Below are 17,528 nucleotides of genomic sequence, written 5' to 3'. Positions count from 1 at the left end.
CTCTCCTGAGCAGGGTCTCCTCCCCTCCCCCCATGCAGGGCTCCTCACCTCTCCTGAGCAGGGTCTCCCACCCATGCAGGGGTCCTCCCCTCTCCTGAGCAGGGTCTCCTCCCCCATGCAGGGCTCCTCACCTCTCCTGAGCAGGGTCTCCCACCCATGCAGGGGTCCTCCCCTCTCCTGAGCAGGGTCTCCTCCCCCATGCAGGGCTCCTCACCTCTCCTGAGCAGGTTCTCCTCCCCTCCCCCATGCAGGGCTCCTCACCTCCTCTCCTGAGCAGGCTCCCTTCCCCCATGCAGGGCTCCTCCCCTCTCCTGAGCAGGCTCTCCTCCCCTCCCCCATGCAGGGCTCCTCACCTCTCCTGAGCAGGGTCTCCTCCCCATATTGCAGGTATTTCTGCAGCCACTCGATGCACTCCTCCTCCAGGTAGGCCTTCTGTCTCTGAGCTTGAATCTTCTCCGAGTTCCATCGGTCCGCGGTGAGCCGGGCCGGGGTCGCGGTGGCGATGAACCTCATCCGGTCCTTATCGAAGCTCAGGAAGTCCTCCCCGTCATAGGCGTATTGCTGGAACCCCCCGATGGAGCCGTCCCCCCGGAGCTCGCAGCCGTACATCAGCTGGAAGGAGTGCAGACCTGGGGGGGGGGCAGAAGAGAGAGAATGAGTGAGGGGCGTGACCCCAATAGAGAGAGGAGCGCAGTGGGGGCCAGTGAGAGACGACCCCCTTCCCCCCCCCCCCAGGGACCAGGACGAGGCTCGAGCGCCCACCGGACCCTAGAAACCCGGGGACTGAGCACGGCCAGAGTCCGGGGGTCCCGCGCCCCTCCCACAGCAGCCAGGCACTCAGGGGGCAAGCCCCCCCCCCCTGTGCCCCCCACCCCCCAGCACACTTTATAGACCACTCTTCAGCACACTCACACGGTGTCGCCAGGTCGGAAGGAAAAAATAAGCTGAATGCCCTTCAAAAACAAGCCCAAAACAAGCGTGCACCTAAAAGGTTGTGGAAAGCTCTCAAAAGTAAGGAACATAACACATACATAGAGAGAACACTGACATAGTGTGTTAGAACAACAATATTGTATTGCATGGCGACTAGAAGTCCCAGATTGCAAAATAATACGGCCCTCAAATATTTGTATTTATTGTTTTATATAGCGCCTTAATCCAAGGCGCTATATAATATTGTAACATGGCCAATTGGAAGCTGAAAAGAAACATGGCCTTCCTGCATACATGTTTCTGAGAAAATAAATGTTGTATATAGATTCCAATAATCCTCTAACCCAGTCTTGCAAAAAAAAGTTTTAAAAAAATAAATAAATAAAGGATGTTAGTGGATAATGCGTCAGCACTGGGGATATCACCAGGATAATATTGCTATAGAGTGACGCTTGCTAAACTAAACCAATCCCCTTCTTTACATCTGTACATGTCAGTGTGTCTGCCTGCATGACAAAACTTTTAAAGGGCGCTTTCTTTTTGCATATGTTTAGGCATTTGGCATTGATGGGCCACCTGGTGGGCAAGTAACGATCCCATCAGTGCCAAACACTTAAGCATATTCAAAATACAGGGCGCACCGGGAGCAAGACACAAGTGCTGCCAGCAGCCCAGTGCAGGACGCTCTGTGCGACGTGTAATGGGCTTAAGAGCAATATAAACAAGCCCAATTACACGCGCACAGACGGTCCAACCGCGACAAGCGACCTCCAAATATTATAAGCGACTTTGGGCAAAAACAAGCCCAAAGTCGCTTATAATAAGCGCACCTGGCAACACAGGAATGGTGATCTATGTGTGTTTCTTTGTTCTCGAGTTTCCCCAGTCCTCTTTTCTTGCCCATTCCCGGGTGGGGGGGGGGGGGGAGGGGTGAGGCACATATCATTCGCCAGCCAGCCCAGCCCCCCACATATCATTTGCCAGCCTAGCCCCCCCCCACCATATCACTGGCCAGCCCACCCCCACATATCATTCCCCAGGGTGTCCAGTCAACTCGGTCGAAAATGGTCGAATTTTTTTTTTAATTTATATATTTATTTTTTGGGTTTTCGTTTAGTTAAACAAGGGGTTTTTAGAGAAAAAAAGGGGGTTGGGGGGGGACCCCCAAAAAAAAAAAAAAAAGGGTTAAAATAAAAATTAAAAAAAATTCGACCATTTGGTTTTCGATCAAATTGGTTCAACCATTTGTCTGGTCGACCAATTTTTTTCGACCAAATGACTGGCAACCCTCCCCAGCCCAACCCCCACATATTCCCCAGCCCTGCCCCCACATATCATTCCCCAGCCCCCACATATCATTTGCCAGCCCAGCCCCCACATATCACTCCCCAGCCCAACCCCCACATATTCCCCAGCCCTGCCCCCACATATCATTCCCCAGCCCCCACATATCATTTGCCAGCCCAGCCCCCACATATCATTTGCCAGCCCAGCCCCCACATATCACTCCCCAGCCCAACCCCCACATATTCCCCAGCCCTGCCCCCACATATCATTCCCCAGCCCAGCCCCCACATATCATTCCCCAGCCCACCCCCACATATTCGCCAGCCCCCCCACATATCATTCCCCTGCCCCCACATATCATTCCCCTGCCCCCACATATCATTCCCCAGCCCCCACATATCATTGGCCAGCTATCCAGTAACCAATCAGCATTGCCATTATTCGTGTTTCTCAAAACCCCAAAGGACAGATTCCCAAAGAACAATAACAAACATTGGGGGTGGACCCAATTAGGGAGAAGAATCCCCCCAGAACTCCCCAGATTAGCCACGAGAGATGGGAGGCCCCCCTCCCTCCCCCCATAGGTGAGTATCGGAACCACCTTCTGTTTATAAAAGGTCAGAGCCGGGGCCACGGTAACTTGCCCCATCGCTTGTGCAATCCCAGCCCTGGGGCCGCCAACTGGTCGGGTACCCTGCCTTCTCACTTAGGCAGCGATTTATAATAACCCCCAAATACATCATGAGCCCACCTGCATAAATCTTTCAACCCCGACATACCAAGTACATACGAGGCCCCTATACTTCCCTTCTGCCCCCAGCAGCCCTGTGTGCAGAGGATCACAGGAAAGCAGCACACATGCCCAGCCACGGGATTCCAGAGTAGGGAAGAGTGTCAGTGATGCCCGGCTGCCAGTCCCTCTGAGTTAGAGGCCCCTATGCTTTCCTTCTGCCCCCCCCCCGCAGCCCTGTGTGCAGAGGATCACAGGAAAGCAGCACACATGCCCAGCCTCGGGATTCCAGAGTAGGGAGTAGGGTCTGTGATGCCCGGCTGCCAGCATCAACGGCTCCTAGTTCCTGCTTGGGTTGTGAGGCCCCTATGCTTTCCTTCTGCCCCAGCAACCCTGTGTGCAGAGGATCACAGGAAAGTAGCACACATGCCCAGCCTCTGGATTCCAGGGGGCGGGGCAGCGATTCCCGGCTCCCAGTCCCTCTGAGTTAGAGGCCCCTATGCGTTCCTTCTGCCCCAGCAACCCTGTGTGCAGAGGATCACAACAGGAAAGCAGCACACATGCCCAGCCTCGGGATTCCAGAGTAGGGAGGAGGGTCAGTGATGCCCGGCTGCCAGCATCTGGTTCCTGCTTGGGTTGTGAGGCCCCCTGTGCTTTCCTTCTGCCCCCAGCAACCCTGTGTGCAGAGGATCACAACAGGGATGTAGCACGCGTGAAATTCCAGGGATTTTACAGGGGACGTTTTGGAGGCATGACTGTCTTCATAGTACAGAAAGCCATTGTTGGAAGCGGCCTTTACTCAATGCAAGTAGCGAGGGAGGTGCGGCTTGACCCCCTGGTACTGATGTTCAGAGGTGCTTTCCTCCGATTCTAGCCAGCGCTGCGGAGGGGGGACCCCGCAGCTCGAACGCGCAGGGCCAGTAACCTGTGCCCCAAGGAGGGTAGGACAAGGAGAGGGGTCGGGGAAAATGGCTGGCAGCAGCACAGCAAAGTCAGGGAAAACAAAAGCACACCCCCCTCCCCTCACTCTCCTCAGACTCCTGGAGCCAGGCAGGATGAGGGGCAAGGTGGGAGCAACAAGCAAGTGCAAGTACCCCAGGGCAGGGGGGTCAGGAACATCAGGTAACAACAAAGGAAGTACCTCAGGGTGCGATTTGCCATCAGCGCCAGCCGGCCGGGGGCTGGGCACAGCCACCACACAGGCAGACAAAGCCCAGGGCAGCGAAAAATCAGAATACTCACTGCCACCACTGCAAACCCCTTCCACCGCTACCCGCGGCCCATCACTGCGAAGACCCTGTGACACCAACCTACTGTGACAAGACCACACAGACCAAGCAGAATACAAACCCACGGCTACACCCTCACTGTAATATTGGGTGGGTATATGAGTTTGGCTATTTGCCCATTTGTGTTTTCTAAGGTATGTAGGATTCAGCACTGGAGAATTTGTGTGAGGGGTACCGGGGGTGTTGGGTTGTTTTTTTTTTCTTTTTTGTTGCTTTTCAACGTTGGCATCTTTTTTCTGTTGCAGATGGTGCAGGGGGGAGTTCTTCTTTTTGGTCTTGTTTTTTTATGGTTTTTGGATAGGGGTGTTTTCTTGGCTTCCTTCTAACTTTCAGCATGTCTGACATTGGAGGGTCTCGTCTTTTGGTCTCTTCCTGGAATGGTAATGGGAATGGGAATGGAAATGGTAATGGGATAATAATCCTGCCAAACGGCAGAACATTTGGAACTGTATGAAAGATGCAATGTGATGGTTGTTTTTTTTTTACTGGAGACTCATCTTTTGTTGGAGGAAATTGGGGTGTTGCGTAAGAGGTGGTTGGGTGATGTTGTTGCTTCCTGTTATTCCTCTAAGATCAGGGGGTAGCGTTTCTTTTACGAAAGGATTCTCCTGTTAAAGTTCTGAAGTCTAGCTGTGACCGGGAGGGGCGGGTCGTGGCTCTTCTGGTGGAAATACAAGGTGTCCAACATGTGCTATGCAATGTCTATGCTCCGTCGGTGGACAATGGGGAAGTGTCGCAGATGATACTTGACTTGAACTCCACTAATATCATTCTGGGTGGTGATTTCAATCTGTTTGACAATCCTTCCATGGATAGCACTGGACGTTCGGCTATACAGAGGAGGGACGCACATTTTTGCTCTTTTCGGACGCCGATTGGGGATTTTGATCTAAAAGATTGTTGGAGGTTACAACACCCAGACTCAAGGAGTATACGTTCTATTCTGGATCTCATAACACTTATTCGAGGATTGATATGTTTTTTACTGCTGGTGGAGCGACTTCAAGTCTTGACTAGTCAAATTGGTTGTATTGCGGTCACTGACCATGCACCTATTTGTTCGGGCCTATTTTTGAATTTTGACCGCTGTAAAACTTTTCAATGGAAGATGAATACATCCATTTTACAGGATGAGGATATTTTAGAGAAAATCAGAACGGAGGCTGAATGCTTTGTGAGTGAGAATTCTTCAGATGATATGAGTAAGAATGTTACATGGGAGGTGTTCAAATGTACGATGAGGGGCATTACTCTAGGCTTATCCTGTGGCAGGAGGAAAAGATTGGCAAAGGTGCAGTTGGAAACTGATGCCTGCATTGTAGAAGTGATGAATGATTTGATTGAAAAAAAACCTGAATGATATTTTGGACGCTAGAGCGGAAAAGGATTTATATAGAATTAGAAGTGCTTACTTGGAGAAGGGCGAGCAGTGTGACAGATGGCTTGCCTACAGACTGAGGCAGCAGGTTTCGGAGAGTGCAGTTACTTCTATAAAAGGTCTGTATGGGGTGATTACTTTTGATCCATGTGAGATTAATGCTGTTTTCAAGGATTTTTACATGAACTTGTACGAGTGTGCGGCTGGTATTACTGGTCGTGGCGACCGCTTCTTTGATAATTTGAATATTCCGAACATTTCTGATGATACTATGGCTGGTCTGAACCGGCCGGTTACTGTTGATGAAAATAGGATTGCTAATGCCGGTTTGAATTCTGGGAAAACTCCGGGGACTGATGGTTTGCCGGCTGAGTTTTACAAGATTCTTCCTGAAGCGGCACTGGGGCTCTTGAGGGATATGTATATTGAGTCCAGGGAGGCGGGATCTCTTCCAGAATCCACCAATCATGCTACCATCTCAATTTTTCTAAAGAAAGGAAAGCATAGTGCCTTACCTTCCAGCTATCGGCATATAAATTTAATAAATACTGATAAGATCCTGGCTAAGGTGCTCGCTTTACGCATTGAGGATGTTATTCAAAGACTTAGTCACACGTATCAATCCGGTTTTATTAAACATCAATGAACTTCTAGCAACATTCGGAATCTTTTGTTGACCATGTCACAGGCCCAGAATATGGACGAAGATGTGGCTGTGTTCTCTTTAGACGCTGAAAAAGCGTTTGATCGTATTCATTGGCAATATATGTTTACGGTGCTGAGGGCGATGAATCTGGGTGATGAGTACATCTCTTGGGTCTCCCTTTTGTATGCTCGTCCTACGGCGAATGTTAAGACGAATGGCTTTTTATCTGGAACGTTCAATCTTTTGCGGGGCACTAGACAAGGATGTCCGGTTTCTCCCTTATTGTTTGTGCTGGCCATTGAACCTCTTGCTATTGCCCTGCGGAGTGATTCGTACTTGAAAGGTGTGTCCTTCAATGGGGTTGAACAGAAAACTTGATTTTATGCCGATGACCTTTTGTTGGTTTTACGGAATTTGGAAATTTCTTTGCCATCCTTGATGAACATTCTGGATCGATTCCACGTGGTGGCGGGATATAAAATAAACTGGTCGAAGTCCGAGGTTTTGCCTATCACGGGGAGTTGTGCTAAATCATTGGTGACTGGATGTGGGTTTCAATGGTGTTTACGCAAAATGAAATATTTGGGGACTTGGCTGACTCCAGTTGTGAGTGATATGGTGGAGGTGAACCTAGGGGAGGCCTGCCGTGAGCTGAAGTCATCTACGCAGAGGTGGCCGGTCTTACGTTTGTCATTGTGGGGCAAGGTGAACGCCTTGAAGATGGTTGCGGCCCCGAAAATCAACTATGTTTTAAGTATGCTTCCTTTGAGGGTCAGTGCATGTTACTGGAGATTAATTGATGCAACTTGGCAATCTTTCCTTTGGGACGGGAAACCTCCTGTACTTAAACTGTGGAAGTTGCAGCTGCCTGTTGAAAGAGGTGCCCTTGGGGTCCCCAATTTTAGAGTGTATCATCTTGCCTTCTCTTGCCAGTTTTTACTTCCTTTTCTGGTTGATTCTCCGAGTGCTTGGGCTGTGGCGGAAGCAAGTGCTTTAGGCCCTCTTGCCCCTCGAGAGGCGTTTACGACTGTTAGTAAGTGTGGTAGGAGATTTCCTTTGACCCATTTTTTGCGTGAGGTGTAGAGAGGCTTTCACGAAATGTGTGGTTCAACTGCTCTGAAATCACCTTCGGCCTCGACTTGGTTTAATAAGGCAATCACAGAGGCTGGCAAGCCTATATTTTGGCCGGAATGGTTTGTTGGTGGAGTTCACTGGATTAATGATGTATACAGAGTTGGAAAATGTATTGATTTTGATGTACTATGTGCAAATTTCAATATTGAAAATGTTTCCATTGCAGACTACAGGAAATTGAAGAGATGCATTGATGAGATTGATGGGAGTGATTCTGTGGTTTTGGAACATTTGGTGATGGGCTGTCAGTCTGTTGCGAGCAAAGTGTATCGCCGAATTTTTGCGAGCTACAAAGATAAGGCGCGCTTTGCAAGTTTGCTTTGGAAAGGTTGCTGTTACCGCTGCGAGACGCTCCGTTACTGGACTCACAGACGAAGTGTGATTGACTGTTGCCTGCACCAAAGTGAGAACTCTTGTGACTTTTACTACCCAAGGTTGTATAAGGCAACTGTTTGTGCAACTGCTTAAGCAACTGCTTAGGCGAATTTTATCAGTGCACTCACGGTAGTTTGTCTCCTCTTCACCCATAGGACGTGCTGTGGTGAAATTCCGCCCCCAGCCAACAGGAATCTATTTACTGCAAATGCACGTGCTTTGCGCGCGCGCTCTGCAAGTTTGCTTTGGAAAGGTTGCTGTTACCGCTGTTAGAGCGGGTATAGCGGGTTGTGGACTGCGGAGTAAGACTTTTTCGCTTATATCCAATTTGTTGCATTGTTAACCATTAGTTTGTTAAACGTGCCGAATGAAAGGTATTACATATACGCTGACGTCTGGGATGCCAGCAAACATTGTAATTACAAGAGCCTCTGTGAACCTTAAGCCTGTAACCCCTAAAGCCTCCCCCATTACTATTCTTAAAAAAAATTAGGAGGTTCACCTATTGTGACTCCCGTGAGAAAGAACTCTACTAGTGATATACGAGGATTTTGCACTTTAAGGGGCGATTCAGATTTATTTATTCCCACGTGTGTTGAAAATCAACCTTCGAGCCCTGTAAATATGGGAGGAGGGCCAATTGCACCGCACGTGGTTCCTGTGAATTCAAATCTGTCGATTTCAGACACTATTATTGTAAATGAGATATGCTCAACACAACGTGACTCTGAGGGAACTGAGGAGTGCCCTCTAATCGATTTAACTACACAAAATCCTGTTTTATCATGTAAAAACGACCTAAACTATACTAATGAGGAAGCGGCTAACGAGGGGGAGAATAAAGATATGCAGGAGGAGAATGAAAATATAACTGTTACAAACAAATCTAATTTGGAAGATTCTATTAATGTTTGTCTGAATCTCCCATTGTTAATGATAGAACTAAGGGTAATGATGGTAGTCCATATGGCTCTCCAAGCCTTTTTGACCACCATACACAGTGCCCTAGAGACTTGACATCCTCCTTTGTCTATCCTACACCGAGTGTGGGAATCACAGATGGTAATGGTGGACAAATTGTACATGGCTCACTGGTGGAAATAACGCTGAATGCCATAAACATCTCGATTATGTCCCTTTTTAAATTGTTTGAGACCTTGGATGCTAAGCAGATTGAACCGATTACCCAGAACCTAGATAAAATGTCTAGGTACATTGACATGGGTGATAATAGGCTACCAAAGACAACGAAAGATACTAAAAATAAAGAGACTGCACAAATGACATCTGATGTAAAGGAGAAGAGCAAGGTTGAGAATGTAGTACCGATCTTACCTGTTTTTGAGGCTATTATATGCCCTGTCATACCCAGTGATGATGAAGTGCACTGTAGCCCCTCTAGTAATGAGATGGTGACAGTGGAAAGTTGTATCCCTATTAAGGTGAATGAAGATAAAATTGTTGAAGATAACCGAGAGAATGACTTTGGTGTGTATAATATGTTTGATTCAAGAACCAATGTAAGATCAAAAGCTAATACAATAACTAAAAAGAAAACTAAGAATCAGAAGCAGGCTTTGCGACCAACAAAGGCCGCTACTAATCAATTCCTAAAACGACTGCAAATTACCACCAAAAGTAAAGCTGTTGTGAGAGGAGGATTAAAAGTTAATTATACTAATTTAAAACAGGCTAGAGAACCGGTAGCTAGTCAACCTGTGAATGTTGTATCTCACAACGACTATGTCCCACTAGACGATCTAGTGGCTTTGCTTGCAAAAAAAGGTTCTGAGGAACAACTGCGGCTGCAACGAGCTGCTGATATCACAACCCATGAAACCCCTTGCATCCCACTGGCTAGTACTGCTGTGACAAACCACCCAAAGAATGATGTTATAACAAATACTACAAGCGCGAACCCTCCTCTAGCGAGAGAACCTTCGCTGGACATACTAAAAGACATTAAAGAGACCATACAGAACTCGGTTGATGAGTATCTAAAATGGAAGCAAGATCAGACTCTCGTGGCAAACACTGTAGTGGAGAGAGGTAAAGTGTCATTTAACAGCAAAACTACAGTGTATCCATCTGATACAATACAAAATATTGAGAGAAATTCGGAACCAAACCAACGACTTGAGATGGAACGGTTGGGTGGGGGTACAGGAAAGAAATTAAAACATGCCCTAGACCGAAACTATATCATAGATTCATTCTGAAATGTCGCCCTTCTCCCCATATATCCTATGACCTAAATAGAACAAGCGGGCTGACGATATTTGAAGATACTGAAGAGTTAAGAGATATCTCTTCAACTGACATTCAACAAGTCGAATTTCTAAATGAGGAGAGGCTTGACGCTGTCCGATTGTGGATTTCATCCAACCTTGTCAGAAATACTATATGGCAAGCTAGGATGGAATTGTTCACAACGGGTTTTTTGCTAGCAGTTGATCCTACAATCCTACCAACTAATATGAACTATGAAAAATTACAGGATCCAAATGATAACGTGACTACTAGATCCTTAAACGTATATCATAAACAAAACTCACTAGATCAAAACAAGATGGTAGGAGGTTTGGGAAAAAATGAATACAGACCGAGTGATAAAAGATCATAATACAAGGGGTGGCGGGATGACACACTGACCCTAGTGAGTTGGAATACCTGTGGTCATGCCCATCTCTCTGTAAAAGATAGCAATGATCTTAACAACTATGATGTAGTTGCCCTACAATAGACGTGGCTGGTGGATTGCCCGGTATGGAATAATCATGAAATAGCATTTCTGGCAGCCAAATCAAATAGGAAAGGACGTCCATCCTCTGGGTTACTAATTGCCACCAAAATGGGGAGGGGCTTGTCAATTAGGCCTTGGGCAGCCCCAAATATATTTATGCAATTAGTTAAAAAAATGTATCCTGGGGGATGTTTGGCTCTAATTAATATCTACCGTAACCCGATGGCTATTTCAGATAAGATTTTCATTAAAGAACTGGAGAATTTCTTCAACATGATTCTTATGACCCCCGAAATAACAAATGTTATTCTTGTGGGAGATCTGAATATGCAATGTCTGAAAGCCAAAAAAACGCAAAAGGGCCACATAAATGAAATATGGGCGGATGTGATGTGTGATCGTAATATGCTGATGCTTAACTGTGCGATACCTGGCAACACACCCTCTAGTGAGACGTGGCGTAGAGGACTCAGTAGCTCTACAATTGATTATATTTACACGGACAAAGCAACGTTCCAAAACATTGCTTCATTTAAGGTGATAACACAGACTGAGAGTGATCATCACATGCTAACCTTGAAATGGAACTGTTATAAAGAACCACAAAACCTAGAAAAAGGGCGGTATGCTACCAATCTGATAACAAATAACTCAAGAATAAGGTTTAGGTGGAATGAATCTACACTGAATGAGTTGAATGAAGAGTTGCTGGGTGAACAGACGGGGAACGGTGGGGTAGAAGAACCTTATAACGTCACACTCCAAATGTTCAAACTGCACTCTTCAATACAAACTCATATGTACTTTGCACCCAGACACAGTGCTGACGAACAGGTTCAAAAACGTAAAACCCTACTGAGACGAGAAAAGAGAATGGAATTATTATTGCCAGTGAATATCAGGTTTGAGGTCATTCGCTCTCTTCAACGTGCATACACGGCTTGGATCCGTACTCGTAGATGTATTCTATATCAGTCTGATGGTGAAGAAATGCTCAAGGTGATTATGTCAAAAAACACAGCCCAAATTTGGGCTTTGCTTAATTGCTGCTAACCATTTGGAACAGGGTCCAGATAAACGGTGTAATTGAAACACTATGGATCGACTATTATACGGAATTATATGCTGACCCTGAGGTCAGACAAAATAACCCTGTGATAATATGTAACAGCATGGAACTATTACAAATATCTAGAGAAGATATACTAGGATATATCCACAAAGCGTCTAACTCAAGGGCCCCAGGACCTGATGGGTTAACCAACTATATGATGAAGCAGCATCCGGAACAATGGGCCCTGATTCTGTATAACATCTTTACCCATGTCCTACAATCCAACAGTATTCCAAAGTCTTGGAAATCCTCTGTGGTAGTGCCCATCTTTAAAAAAGGCGACAGGTCTAAACCGGCTAATTACAGACCGATCGCGCTTTTGGATATACCTGGGAAAATCTTTTGCAGGTTCATTTTACGGGACTTTAACAATGGAGCAAGAACTTGTGACAAGCAAGATCCGCATCAAACAGCGTTTATACCTGGCATGGGGACTTCTATAAATCTGTTATCAATAACAGCTTTAATACAGCATCATAACCTCCTGAAACAACGTCGATTTTAGAGCGGCGTTCGACTCAGTGGTTAGATCAATATTATTTGACAAACTAGCCCGAGAAAAGTGCCCTACATACTTAATTAATTTGATAAGTATGTTACACTCAGAGACCAGCATACGAGTGAGGCTAAATTTACAAGGCTTACTAACCACGAATATTTCAACTCATAGAGGCCTCAGCCAAGGCTGCATACTTGCGGCGACTTTGCTTAATTTTTTCATCGCCGATATATGCAAAGCCTTCAAAGAGGTTATTTCCGATGCGCCAAAATTAGCAGGCAAAGCACTTGCAGCTCTGTTATTTGCAGACGATTTGGTACTGTTTTCGAAGACTCCCCGTGGCCTTCAAAACCTGCTTGATGCACTTGCCAGATATGTCACTGAGAATAGGTTAACCGTGAATATGAACAAAACAAAGATAATGGTTTGTAACCCAAACCCAAGTGGTACCCTAAACAAGAAACAAAAAGCATTAAGGTGGTGTTTACAAGAGCATACACTAGAAATAGTTCCACAATATACTTATTTAGGAGTTGTTATTGATGGAGCAAGTAATAAAGCATTCCTACTAAGCCTCAACCAGAAGCTGAATATCATGATCTCACAAGCCTCAATTATCCAAGCCAAATATGGTAAATTTACCATCACACCCGCCATAACATACTTCAAACAGAAAGTGGTCCCGGTACTACTTTATGGAGCGGAAAGAAAACCATGTATAATGGGAAATACATGGTTACGTTTTGAGAGTAAATTTTGGAAACGCATTCTGGGTTTACCAAAATGTGTACCTATGGCTTGGATTAGGAATGAATTAGGGCTAATATCATTGCATGCACGTTACATCTGGCAAATGATATCATTGTTCAGAAAATGTATTTTGGCTTCTGGTAGGCATAAATTGATCAATACCCTTGCTGATTACGTGTTCACAACTAATGACCAATATATGGTGAAATGGCGGTACACTATAATTGACGCTTTGGCTGAAGCGGATCTCTCCCTTGATGACCTCCTTACAAATCCAGGTAGAGCCAAAACTAAGATATTTCTGCATGACTGGTTACGTACGAGGGAGATATGTTTGAAGTATCATGATTTCCCCAAAAATCCGTACCTGCATAAAAGGCATAGTATAGTGGAACCATATCTACTTAGATCACCATCAACTGATCATAGAAGACAATTTTTAAGAATATGGTTTAACTTATGTGAGACGAGGGATCTGAAAGCTAAACGGAAAATGATAATGAAGGAAGATAACTTATGCCGCTTCTGTAAGATAAATGATCAACCTGAAACCTTACGTCATCTTCTTACAGAATGTCAAACCCTTAAACAGAAACAGGAGCTCTGCTTTAAACCACTGTTATATGAAAACACCCAAATTACAACAGGATCTCTTTGGTGGTTGATTTATTGCGGGCATACCACTCCTCTAAGGCTTGCTACCATTGCTCTTGTGAAGGATTTGAGATTGGATATTGATCAAGAACTGACAGAACCCAAGGTATAACCCACTGTGGTAACCATTAGTGAGGGATATTGGGAGAAGAGTAAGATTAGATGAGTCTTGGCTAACATAGTACAACATAGATAAACAATACGTACAAATACTGAGGTAAAAGAGTGCACCTATTGATACTGATGAATGCCTAGTCAGTTTTTATATATAGCTGAAATGCTAAGTACATATATACATGGGAATCGGTTATGAGTAGATTAAAATTCTCTGAGCAGAATATTAGGGAGTTTGCTAGGAATTAAACTGCATGGATAATGATGAGTACATTTTTAAGAAGTGTACTGATGGTTGGAAGGAGCAAGTAGAGATTATGTTGGTTGTTTAAGTGATAGAAGATACTGATGCTCTGTTTTACTTTAATGATTGAAATCTGTGCAGTTTATTTAGTTAGTTAAGCCCTGTGGGTGTGTCTTTTTCTCCTTTTTTGTGTTTTTTGCTTTTATCATTTTTATGATTTTGCAAAATTGTTGTTACGTTTCATTTCTTTTCACTTAATTTCCTTTTTTTTCGATTGTTTATTTCTTGTTATCCCGTCCATTTGTGGGTATTTTCAATTAACAGTTTGTTTCAGTTTGATTCAGTACTATTCACTGACGTTGACCAAACCTTTCTTTGCGCATTCGTCCAGCGCGGCATTAAGAATTTTGGCTGTTGCTATAGACCACGTGGTCCGTGAGCCACTCATTAAACGGGACCACCACACTTCTTCATCATACTGTGAGAAGGGTTTTAATAGAGGACCTAAAAACGCTCTTCTCCATTTGATGGTTTTAGGGCAACTCATGAGAAGGTGTTTCACGGACTCCTTTTCGGATTGTGTGTTACACAGTCGACAGAGGTTTGAGTCAGAAAGGCCTCTTATGGCCCGTATTTCGTTGGTAGGCAAAAGATTCAATCTCGCCCTTAGAAGAGTTGAGCGGAGAGCTCTGTCTGGAAATCTTTTGATTATTTCGGGAATCGCATCCAATTTTTTAGGTTGAGACGGGAGATGTTTTAGAAGTTTGTTCTTTTCGGCCATTGTGTGAGTTTCAACCCAGTCCTCTTGGTCCATTTTTTTTTTTACTTTGACTGGGTTACCAATCAATGTCTCTTCTGTGCATGCGATGTTCTCAAGAATAGCTCTTTGTTTAGACGCCCATGTGGTCAGCATCTTACAGGTGTTGCTGCTCATTTCTGTATTTAACAGGTTGTATAGCGGAGGGGACTTGGGCATAAGTATTTTTCTAAATAGTGACATTTCTCCTGCCTCTTTAGCTGCTTTCAGCGATCGAAAACCTAGCTCCCTTCTGATACCTGCAATCGGTGCCGAGTTCGGAAGCTGGAGGACCTTCCGCCAGAAGTACCCCTCCAGTTTTCCCCATAAAGCCATCGGGAGGGTGGGAAGGGCATCGCCTCCGTAGACCAGGCAAGGAACTACCTTACCCTTGTAGAATTTGAGCACCGGTATCAACGAGAAGCGTCCGAACTTCCTGTCTATGATCCTCGCCTGTGTTGTTAATTTTCGGGTTTTGTCCCACAGATGGTGCTGCATGGCGAGTTCAGATTTGGAGCTGTCAATCATTACACCGAGATATTTATAGGTTTTAATACTCTCCAAGGGTACTTTGTCAATGTTCCAGCTTGGTTTTTTTTCTTTGCTTCTTCCCCTGGCATTTTTCTATTTTCAAGATTTTCGTCTTCTCCTTATTGATTTCCAAGTTGTTAGCGGATATATACGAGGCCAAGTTGTTAAGTTGCCTTTGTAGGCCAATTTCTGTTTGATCGAGAAGGATAATATCGTCGGCGTAGAGAAGCCTGGCTAAAGGTGTTTGGCCAATTTTAGGTGGAAAAGATCTTATTTGGCTTGCGCTTTCTTTAAAGTCCCCCATAAAGGAGATAAACAGGGCCGGTGCAAGGGGGCAGCCCTGCTTTACCCCTCTGAAGGTCGATATGGCTTCAGAAAGTAACCCTTGACGGTTCAATTTTACTCTCATAAAAGTTGCTGTATGGAGAGCTTTAATCGGTGCCAATAATGATGGCGGGCAGTTCCAGGCAGATAGTTTGGTCCATGGCAGCTCTCGATCGACTTGGTCAAAAGCCTGGGTAAGGTCTATGAAGGCTAAATAGATCTTCCCGGATCCTTCGATCACTTTGCTCTTCAAAATGCTGAGAATCAATATGTTGACTTGGGTTCCGCAGTTTTTCATAAAGCCCGCTTGGAAGGGACCGTTACATTCTGCTGATTTGGACCACGATTGAAAGCTTTTTTGGAGAAGCGACCCGTAGATCTTTCCAATAGTGTCCAACAAGGCGATTGGGCGGTAATTGACCGGGGCCGACCTGTCCCCTTTCTTATATATGGGGGAAACAACTGAAGTAGACCAGGACTCCGGAATTGATCTAGTCAGAGTACAGTTCTTGAACACTTTGCTAATAAACAAGGCCCATTCTGCGGGATGGTTTTTTAGGTCGATGTTAGTAATTCCGTCGGGGCCCGGCGCTCTGGATGGTTTTAGCCTTTTTATGGCTAGCCTGATGTCGTCAATGTCAGAAAGATCCTCCCAGACGTTGTTTGCAACTGGCGATATTCTATTCTTAACATTCGTCTCAGGGGGTTTGAAAATGGACGAGAAGTGGGATATCCATGCTGCCTCTCCAACACAATTTGAGGTTATAGATGACATATCGGTGCCGTTGTTTTTTTTTTATCAGTTGCCAAAACGCTCCCAAGTTTTTGTCTGCTAATTTCTTAAGCATTTCTTCGGCGTCCTTTTGGTATAAAGCAAATCGATGGAATCGTAACCAGGCTTTGTAGATTTTTTGCTCTTGGATATAAAGTTTCACAGCGTCAGTCGTTCTTAAGTTTGTCGCCTGTCTTTTCAATTTCCGGAGCTCTCGTCTTTTAAGTACTAATTCTCGGTTGTACTCGTGAAAAGGCTTAATTGCAGTTCTTTTTGTTTGAGTTTTAGAATAATATGGAATTAGCAGAGGTTGGTAGTCTACTAGATGGTTTAGAGGATCCACTTCTCTATACTGCTGCCTTTCATACGCACTCGTCAGTTCTCTAATCCTTTTGCTCGTGAGTTTGAGTCGGTTTCCTTGCAGGGTGGGTTCCGAGGCTTCAGATAGAAAAAGTCTTGCGTCTCGCGTGGATGGCCAGCTGGTTTTTAAGATGTTATGGTCGCTCGCCCCAGAGCGCAAAATTTCAAACGAGGTCATCCGGGCTAACAGGGCCTCTGATGTAAAAATGTAATCTATTGTCCCCTTTTGCCTGCCTCTTTCCCAAGACGGGATCGGGTTCGTTGGGAGGAGTGCTTCCTCGATGTTGTGAAGGTTTCTGGTGTTCATAAGTGACTGCCATTTATCCCCTCGAGAACCTGCCTTGATTTTTTCTTTTGTGGAGATGTTGTCTTGTCCCTTTCTTGGGCATCTTGCATTCAGGTCTCCCGTTATTATAATCAGCGAATCTTCTTGGGTTGTTAGAATTCCATCTATCTCAGCTTCAATGATGTTAAGGAATTTCTCGTCCGTAATGGACTGTGGGTTCCAGTACGTTGTGATAATGGCGAGGCAATGTGTCTCTTTTTGTTTGTTTTTTCTATTTTTATTTTCATCAGTCGTTGCTTCAGAGGATTGTGACCATTCGACAAGCACAGCTAGATGATTTTGAGTGGCTCCCAAACGCTTCTTGATTGTGAGACCTACTCCGTTTCGTACTATCAGCAGACCGGAAGAGGGGCGTCCCACACGACCCTTTCTAGCTGGTGCTACCATGACTGAGAATCCATCGATTCCTGGTTTTTCTAGGAGCCATGTTTCTTGCAGGGTGATAATGTCATAATCTGCAAGGTTAACCTCACCAGGTTTTGTAAGGTGGTTAAATCCTCTTGTGTTCC

The 17,528-nt window shown here is 45.2% G+C and overlaps 1 protein-coding gene across 2 annotated transcripts in view; it reads right to left on the bottom strand.

Annotated features, from left to right (window-relative positions):
• LOC138522067 (RLA class I histocompatibility antigen, alpha chain 19-1-like) overlaps positions 1-17,528 on the bottom strand; it is a 253,678-nt gene that overhangs the window by 200,699 nt on the left and 35,451 nt on the right. For both annotated transcript variants that reach the window (XR_011283228.1, XM_069635305.1), the window contains exon 3: positions 354-629. Coding sequence is in view for 1 of the 2 variants with exons in the window: in XM_069635305.1 (XP_069491406.1) it covers positions 354-629 (276 nt within the window). In the remaining variant the exon portion in view is untranslated. The remainder of the gene's footprint in view (positions 1-353; positions 630-17,528) is intronic.

Source organism: Ambystoma mexicanum, chromosome 13 (genome assembly GCF_040938575.1).
Source record: "Ambystoma mexicanum isolate Mex_15411 chromosome 13, UKY_AmexF1_1, whole genome shotgun sequence".
Lineage (NCBI taxonomy): Eukaryota > Metazoa > Chordata > Amphibia > Caudata > Ambystomatidae > Ambystoma > Ambystoma mexicanum.
This window is presented reverse-complemented; position numbering and strand designations above follow the sequence as displayed.